General features: G+C 60.8%; 1 protein-coding gene across 1 annotated transcript in view; it reads right to left on the reverse strand.

The window, feature by feature from the left end:
* Positions 1-8844, reverse strand: part of CLASRP (CLK4 associating serine/arginine rich protein) — a 14608-nt gene that overhangs the window by 4859 nt on the left and 905 nt on the right. Inside the window, exons 2-12 of the mRNA XM_025214313.1 lie at positions 8612-8830; positions 7885-7986; positions 5318-5397; positions 4874-4958; positions 4032-4177; positions 3431-3527; positions 2822-2900; positions 2454-2527; positions 1771-1812; positions 1347-1568; positions 1-91 (exon numbers count right to left, since the gene is read on the reverse strand). Coding sequence (XP_025070098.1) covers positions 1-91; positions 1347-1568; positions 1771-1812; positions 2454-2527; positions 2822-2900; positions 3431-3527; positions 4032-4177; positions 4874-4958; positions 5318-5397; positions 7885-7986; positions 8612-8830 — 1237 coding nt within the window. The remainder of the gene's footprint in view (positions 92-1346; positions 1569-1770; positions 1813-2453; positions 2528-2821; positions 2901-3430; positions 3528-4031; positions 4178-4873; positions 4959-5317; positions 5398-7884; positions 7987-8611; positions 8831-8844) is intronic.

Here is an 8844-nt window from a genome sequence, read left to right on the forward strand (position 1 = left end):
GTAGTGGCCCCCACGGCGTGAGCGGGAGCTGGAGCGCGAACTGGAGGAGGAGGTCGAGGATGGAGAGGACGAGGATGAGGATGAGCGCCTCCTGTAGGGGACAGAACACAGTGCGGGGTCAGCTCAGGCAGGTGGGTGAGCCAGGGTCCTGCATGCAGCGCACAGCAGGGGCCAGAGACTTGAACCAGCCTGGAAGGAGAAGGGAGTTAGCAAACATGTGGCACCAGTCACCCAGAGCCCTGTCTTGTCCTGTCCTGTCCACCTCCAGCTGGGAAGTGTACTCTGCGCCAGCCCTGCCTGCAGGCTCTTTGGGACTAGAAATCATGTCCGGCTGAACCACGGCCCCAAGGATGCAGCACAGCTCCCCCCCACACCCACTCCCTGTGCTCAGAGCCATGAGGATCAGGCTGCAGGGGCTTGGATTCTCTTGGGGAGCAGGTGACACCACACCTCAGTCCCACGCACTGCTCCATGCACCCCCGAGAGACCTCCCCACCCAGTTCACTTGCAAACCATACAGGGAAGGCTAGAGACTGCCACTGCTCCCTGCCCTATTGGAAGGAAGCAGGCCTTGGGCCTCTGGCTGGCTAGAAGAGGATGTGGGTCTGGCTCCAGCCACATCCAGCTCCAACAGGGAAGCATCAAGTTCAAGATCACAGCCCGCACAAGGGAAGACCCAGGGAGAGCAAGGCTGGGTGGCCTCTCAGGGTCTGCACTTTACCCCCACCCAGCGTCAGGCCTGCAGGACCTCCACCGAGGACCAGGGCTGTCACCTCCCCGTGCTGTGGCCCTGGGCCACAGGCATGCACAGGATGAGGGGCGCTGAGAAAGGACTCTTGGCCCCAGTTGCCCTGCAGCAGACAGGGCATCAGGTAGGGGGGCAAGAGCTCCTGGCTCCTCCCTCAGGGCTGGGTGGAGAGGGGAAGGGCAGGGAGTGCAGGGCTGGAGGGAAGAGGGACAAGTGGAGGAGAGGGTCCCTTTCCAGCTGCCGGATCCCATGTGGCCTGAGAGCTCACCCTCCCAATGGGGCACAGCCCCTCTTTGCAGCTCCAGGACAGGCTGCTTCCCTGCTCCCCGCAATGTCCAATCTAGGACTGGGCCCAGCTTTCCAAGGGCCTCAGCCTCTTGCTTTGCTCAGGATCCTGGAGAGCCCTGGACTGGGCCCCCAGCACAGGCCTGGCCAGGCTGTGGCAGAGCAGACAGCAAAAGGGCAGCTGGAAAGGACTGGATGCCGAGAGCTCCCTGGGCCAGTGCCTGAGGGGGCAGGTGGCCTCGGCGATGGGCTGCGGCCTCGCTGGGTCTCAGTTAAGGTTGGGGGAAGCACACTGGGCGGGCGAGTTACCGACCGGGAGGAGGCGCTATGACCTGCCGCAGCGCCACCCGGCTGCGCTTGGCTGGCACGCTGTCTGCCGGGGGGGGCTGCCTTCCCGGGGGCACCACCGGCCTGTGCAGACGCCGCCTCCTCGTCGCTGCCCCCAAAGCTGGTGATGAACGTGATCTTCTCCTCCTGGCCCAGGGAGGGTGAGCGGGACCGGGAGCGGGACTCCGAGCTGGATTCTGAGGGTGACCTACAGGGAAAGGGAGGAGCGAGGGTCTATTCACTGTGGGGGTGGAACTCCGAGATGCCCCTGACTGACTGTACGTGTGCAGACCTAGCTGGGCCCTGCCTAGGCTGCACCCCAAGAGAACCCCAGTGAGCCCCCTTGGACCTGCCCTGCACCCTCCTGCCTGGGGTGCAAGAAATCACTCCTGCCACCCACCACCACTCACCGCTTGTAGGGGTCATAGGTGGGGCTGTCCCTCCGTGCGTAGCTGCAAAGAGAAAGCACATCAGGGAACCTGTGGTGCAGCATCAGGCTGGAGGCCTCCCCTCAGAGGGAGGCTAAGTGGGGCAGCACGTTGCTACCCTCCCTCTCCGTGGGAAAGTCCTCTCCCCTCGGCTTCCACATACACAGACCTGAACCCTCAGAGCCCCTGCCTGAGTGTCGGCCTCCTGGCCGAAGAATAAAGAGCAGGACTAAGAGAACAGCAAGGTACCAGGCTCCCAGACAAGACCAGAGGAAAAGGGGGAGCATCTCTGGGGCTCAGAGCAGACTTTGCCCTGAGGGGACCCCTTTACCGCACCTCACATGCACTGGAAAAGATGAACGTGAAGGAGCAGAAGCTTTGAAAGCAAATGCGGCACCTACCTGTAAAACAGGCCCCGGCTCAGCTGAGCCCTTGGCCACGGGATGCTTCCAGGGGCACAGAGCACAGCCCTGTCCAGGCCCGTGGCCAGCCTGCCCTGGCAGGACACGTGGCCTGAGCCAGTGGCGTGAAGTAACTGTTTGCAGAGCAAGGAGGCCCCTGGCTTGGGGTATGGAGGAGGCTGCCCCAGGCAGTGCCAGGCCATGACTGCTCTCCAACAAGCCCGGGACTGTTGCTAGGAGAGCATTTCACCTTCACAGCCTCACCTGGGAGGGCTGATCTTCCTTCCCTTTAACCGCTTCTCCCGGAACTCCCTCCTCTGGCGGCGAGAGCGACGGCCCTGGAAGGGAATGGCCCAGAGCTGAGCTGCCGGAAGAGAAAGGCTGCCAAGCCCTGTGCTCAGCCAGCAGGCAGAAGTCCATCTGCTCCAGCTCAGCACAGGCAGGCTATGGGTGGGGGGTGGGCCTGATTACTCCAGCCAGGTCTGCCCAAGCCCCCTTTCCACCGCACTGCTTGCACTCCTGAAGTGGAACCCCTGAGAGCTCCGGGGCTCTGCAGATGACAGCATCTCTGGGCACGGGACACGCAGGGCTGGGGCTGTGGCCCACCTGAGACACCCCCAGGGCTTCCATACCGAGTACATAGCCTTCTCCTCCTCCAGGGCCTTGGCGTGTTTGATGGCTTCTGCCTCCTCCTTGTCCTTGCGCAGCATCCTGCCAGGAATGGAGAGATGCTGAACAGGGCCAGTGACTGCAGAGCCTCCCCTGAACAGTCCCAGCTGGGCTGGCTGATTCCTTCTGACCCAGGTCTGGAAAGCAAATGCCTCCAACTCCCTGGCCCTGGCCACTGTCTTCAAGCACCTGGCTTCTCAACAGGAGAATCGTGCTCTTGCTGGATCTCCCACCAGGGTCAAGCACTGGGTGCTGGCAGGACAAATGGTGCTCCAACCCAGCACAGCCCCTACAGCAGCAGTGGGGTCTTGGCTGCACTCCAAAGAGCTGGGGTAACACCAACCTCTCCGTGCCAGGAGGGCCATGCGCTGCCGCCCCCCCCCAAGCTAGCACTTCCCATGGGAGGGGCACCTGCTAACCCAGCAGGGCTGGCCACAGTGGCACCATCCTCCCACCAACCCCAGCCTATCCAGCCCTGCACATCTGAACTCCCACAAGGCAGCAGTGACTTTACACCAGCCAGCACTACTGGGGCCCAAGGAGCTGCCAACCTCCCTTCCCACTGGCCCTACCTGACGAAGTCCCCCTCGGCCATGCCGTACGTGGTTGCCTGCTTGTTCAGGTCAGCCACCTGCTCTTGATTCAACTCGTCCACATCCACTTCCACATCTGCAAGCAGAGCACGGGGTCAGCACACGGTCGCAGGCCACACAAGAGGGCTGCCAGGCCATGCCATGCCAAGGGCAAAGGCATGTTGCCTGAAAGCTGCTGGCCATACAGCAGGGGTTCGTCTCTGGCACCGAGGAGGTGACATGACACATAGGACCCAGGAGCACAGCTGAGCCCCCTTCCCTGAAACAGAGCAGCTTCAGCCACCAGGGCTGGGTGGAGCAACTGCAATGGGGCCCATGACTACTCCACTCCAGGGAAAGACGACGCGTCACAGGCAGAACTGAGACCCCCCCACAAACCCCAATTAAAAGAGTAGGCCAGAGGCTCCCAGGGCAGGCATATAGAGGCAGCATCCTGCAAGACAGCACTCCCCCAGGCCTCCTCGCATGCAACACAGGTGTCAGGAGTGACAGGAGCCAGGCCCAGCAGCTGGATGCCCACAGGCACAGGGGAAGTCTCCCCTGGCTAAGTAGAACCCCAGGTAGGGCTGTCGAGCCGCACCAATGTCGGGGATGACCTCGTCTTCGTCCGTGTTGCTGTCCTCCTCCGAGTCCTCCTCATCCCCCCGCTTCTCCAAGGAGTTCTCTAGCTCGGCCACTGTGCTGTCCTCGTACGTGTAGCCAATAGAGGCCTTCTTCTCTGCCAGCCTGCAGAGACGCTGCCTGTTACCACGCGGTGCTGGGGCACAGCCAGCTGGTGCCAGGCACCCCTTTAGCTGCTCTGTGCTTGCCATGATTGGGCAGCTGGAGGCTGGGCCTACCCCTGTCCTCCAAGAGCTGGCGATGAACCCCTGTGTCACCACTGCCAATCAGCAGAGAACTGTTCCAGAAGAACAGTCACCTCCTCCTCCCCCTCCAGCCTCAGCACAGACCTACTGTCCCTACCCATGTCCATGCTAGGACAGACCACCACAGCCACAGGGAAGCCCAGGGCTGGCCTGTCATGGCATTTTCCTTCCCTTCTCCTCCCCTTGGTGAATCCCCATCCTGCAGGGCAGAGATTTCTCTCACTCAAGCCCAACAAGGGCTTCCACGAGCTGCTGGTGCTCGAGCAAGCACAGCTGTCACAGCCATAGGAGCGTCCCAGGGCACAGAAAAAGTCTTGGTCTTTATGGAGGAAGCCAGGACACATCCTGCCTGGCCAGTAAGGGGATGGACCGCTCAATGGCACTGCTCCCTGGGGAAATTGCTTCCCCCTGAAGCAATAGATGCATTTCCAGCCCCACGGAGCAGAAGCCTGACTGAGGTGGCCACGCATGACCTGAGGGGCTCCCTTGGGGAACCCTGCGACAGAGCAGCCCAGCATCGCGCCCAGGGCCTCCTCTGCCCCCAGCCCACACTCACTTCTTCTTCTCGTCTTCATTGGGCTTCTGGAGTCCGCCGTAGAGTTCATCGATGTAGATCTGGTACAAGCACTGCTCCTCTGAGACTGAAGCACACACAGACAAGCACAAAAGTTACAGCCTGGCAGCCATGTGAGGGCCAGGGAAGGCCTGCAGGCTGCAGCAGAGCTGGCCAGCAGGGAACAAGGGAGTCCTATAGAGGCAGCCCAGGGAGAGGCAGCTGAACGCTGCTGTCCCCAGCTGGCACAGGAAACATATGCTCATCCCCTCAGCTGCCATCCAGCACAACTCTCCCCATCCCAGTCAAGGCCTGGAGCCGGGTGGGCCACAGGGACACCCACCCCTTCCCCATAGAGGGTCCAGGGCTCCATCAGGAACCTCACCCCACTGCCACGAGCTGCTGCTCTCCCTTGGGCTCAGAGACCTCCCCACCCCCCCCACTTACTGCCAGCAAAGTCGTTCTGCACCAGGCCACGGTAGCGTTCGTAGTTACATTTCCTCTCATCTGACTCCTGCTCGGGGGAGCTGGGGAGAGAACATGCATGCTGGCACCAGGGGCCCCTAGCTGCACACAGGCTACTTCTGCAGCCACCAGCCCATCCCCAGAGTGAGTCTGATGTCTGAGGCACTCTCGGACGCTGGACCAGAAAGCAACAGTGGTGCTATCCATAGACTTGGTCACTCAAGCACCTGTGGGCTGTCCCAGGCAGCTGTTACTGGAGCCTACTGGAAACTCCCAGGCATGGGGCCAGGTGACCCTCAAGGGTCCTTCCAACTCACTGACTCCATGATTGTCTCCCAACAAGACTGAAGCTGTTGAAACCATCCCCTCACATACCCTGCCCCACCCTGCACTGTTTAACATCTTCATCAGCGACTTGGACGAGGGGGTGGAAAGCACACTGTTCAAGTCTGCTGATGACACTAAGATGTGGGGCGAGATGGACACACTTGAAGGGAGAGAGAGGCTGCAAATAGATTTAGACAGACTACAAAAGTGGGCAGATGAGAATAGGATGGGGTTCAACATAGATAAATGCAGGGTGTTGCACCTTGGGAGAAGGAATCCACAGCATACATACAGGCTGGGGAGTTCCCTTCTTGAAAGCACAGAAGCAGAAAGGGATCTCGGAGTCATTATTGACTCCAAGATGAACATGAGCCACCAATGCCAGACCGCAGCCAGCAAGGCCAGCCATACCTTGTCATGCATCCAAAGATGCATCTCAAGCCGGTCCAGAGGGGTGATCCTCCCCCTCTATGCAACTTTGGTCAGGCCGCAGTTGGAGTACTGCGTCCAGTACTGGGCACCGCACTTCAAAAGGGATGTGGCCAGCCTGGAGAGGATTCAGAGGAGGCCACCCGCTTGGGGAGAGGGCAGCAGGACCGGCCCTACAAGGAGAGACTGAGGGACCTGAACCTGTTCAGCCTCAGCAAGAGGAGGCTGAGGGGGGACCTGGTGGCTGCCTACAAACTCATCACAGATCAAAAGCAAATGGGCAGAGCCCTTTTCTCCCCAGCACCACCTGGGGTGACGAGGAACAATGGTAATAAGCTGATGAAGAATAGGTTTAGGTTAGATATCAGAAGGCAATATTTTATAGTTAGGGTGGCCAAAATCTGGAACCAACTTCCCAGGGAAGTGGTCCTCGCCCCTACCTTGGGAAAATTCAAGAGAAGGTTGGACGATCACTTGTCTGGGGTCTTGTGAACCCAGCATTCATTCCTGCCTGTGGCAGGGGGTCAGGCTTGATGATCTGTTCAGGTCCCTCCTGACCCTAGCAACTATGAAACCCCACCAGGCCTGAGGCATCACTGGGGCCCTGCCGGCTGGGTTGGACCTCTTCAGGATGCTGGGGGGCAGGTTCAGCTCCTGTTTGGCTCGAAAACGCTCAACACTGTGACTGGGGGCCCTGGCTGGTGGAATTCCCTTATTAAAGCCTGTCGTGCTCAACCTCCAGCCCATGGGCCAGATCCTGCCCCCAGGGCTGTGTTGCCCTGTGCACAGTGCTCCCTACAGATTTGGAGACTGAGGCAGGGAAGCAGCGGCAGCATTAATTAATGCTCCTCTGTTGCCTAATTTCTGGAGCCTTGCAGGTGATGTTGGCAGTTCACAGTGAGGCTGGCACCTGGGGCCACTGCATGGAACAGCCCCCACTTCTCATCCAGCCTGGGCGCAAAGGGGCTGGAAGTTTAACCCCCATTGATTAAAGCAGTTTCTAGTCCCCTGTTGGTTTGGTACAGCTGGGAGGACGTCCACGGGAGGAAGAACAGCGGGCAAAGAGAAAGATGACTGGCCCCTTACCAAGCAAGCGCACCTTGCAGACCGACCCATCAGCCCAGCTCTGCCACGGGGCTGGGGAAAGTGGGGGGACGACAACTGCACAGGGCGTGGGGAGAGGGGCAGCACGGAGCTGGCAGCAATTATGCTGCAGTGCCCCCAATGCCCAACCCCTTGTGCCAGATTTAGAGCAGCTGCTCCAAGAGAAGGAAACCCCGTGAGCACAAGGAAGCCTCCTCTGTACAGTCGGCTTCTGCGGACTTTGCACAAGGGTGGCTCTAAGGGCTCCAGAACCAGGGGAGCAGAGAACCTCAGTCCCCTCACCCTGCAGGAGCACAACTCCCTGTGTGCCAAGGCACCGTGTCTGGGAAAGCCCCAAGATGCCCGGGGGCCCTGTGGGGAGAACGTACCAGGGGACTCCTGCACAGTCCAAGTCAGGTTGGAGGAGGGGCAGGGGGAAATTCACGGGACTGCAAAGATCTCTACCCAACTGCATACCACAAGCACATGTGGGAGGGGGCAGCCAGGCCACCTAGACCCCAAGCAAGTCTCTGCTGTAAGAGCTCTTAGGAATTCTTCTCTCCCACAACCCAGCGATTGCCCTGAGGGAGCTAGCCGCACCCCGCAGGGGCACGAAGAACAGGGAACTCTGAAGCCCCGTTGCCTCACGCAGGTGGTCACGCAGCCACTGGTCCCCACCGGCTGGGGGGACGGGTGAGGAGGGGGCTTACATTGGGTTCATCAGCGGCGGGGTGTACATGGGGATATAATCCAGGTGAGCACGCACGTCAAATCGGTCGATCATGTTGTTTGTGTCCCCCTGCCAAGGCATCCTGCAGGGAGAGAGAGAGAGCCGGGGCAGTTAGGAGCTACAGCACGAAAAAGGGGCTAGGACACTACTTCTGCAGCTCCAGGGAGACCAGTGGCGCTCCCAGTCCTTGGGCACCTGGGAGGAGGTTTCGGGAGCTGCCCCTGGGGCACAGCACACAACAGGGCCCCACGTGGTCCTTGCCAGGGTCCACAGATCGGCTCCTCCTGGCCGGAGCCTCGCCCTTCCTCCTCGCACAACAAGCCTCCAGAACACGTGGGCTCTCTCCCAGCGGGGAGATGAGACGTGGACTGGTTTTGAAGGGCTGTGGGAGAAGCCTGCAGCACGTGGGGCCCCCGCTCCTCACGCAGGGAATGGCCCAGATTTGATTCTATTTTTAAACTAAGCTGCGAGGAGGGAACGCGTCCCCTGTACCAGCTGGCCCCTGTGCGCTGTTTCGAGCAGCAAAACACCACGAAGGGAAAGGAGCTAGAGCCAGGCAGCTGCACGAGGGAAGGCAGGGGGTGAGGGGGGGCCGCTGGACATGCTCTCCTTCCGGGGGGAAAACCCGGGCAGCGCGGGCTCCAAGTCAGCTCCCCCCGGCGCGGGACCCGCCAGCGCTGCGCCGGCCACACGGCAAAGCTACTCACATGTTGACAGGACTCTCCGCTGCCAAAGCCACCGCAGAATCCAAGTGCACCTTGCAGGCCCGGCCGTGAACCTGCAGGAACTGCGCCGGGTCCTTTTTCTGCAAAAGACACGCGGGCGTCACTCGTCCTGCCCGGGGGCGCCTCACCGCGCGGGCTGCAGAGCCCCGCAACGCTGAGGCGTGTCGCCGCGCCGCTGCGCGCCCTCGGACCAGCACGGGGCTGCTCCAGGCGCG

This window comes from Alligator sinensis, unplaced genomic scaffold, assembly GCF_000455745.1.
Source record: "Alligator sinensis unplaced genomic scaffold, ASM45574v1 scaffold107_3, whole genome shotgun sequence".
Taxonomy (NCBI): Eukaryota; Metazoa; Chordata; order Crocodylia; family Alligatoridae; genus Alligator; species Alligator sinensis.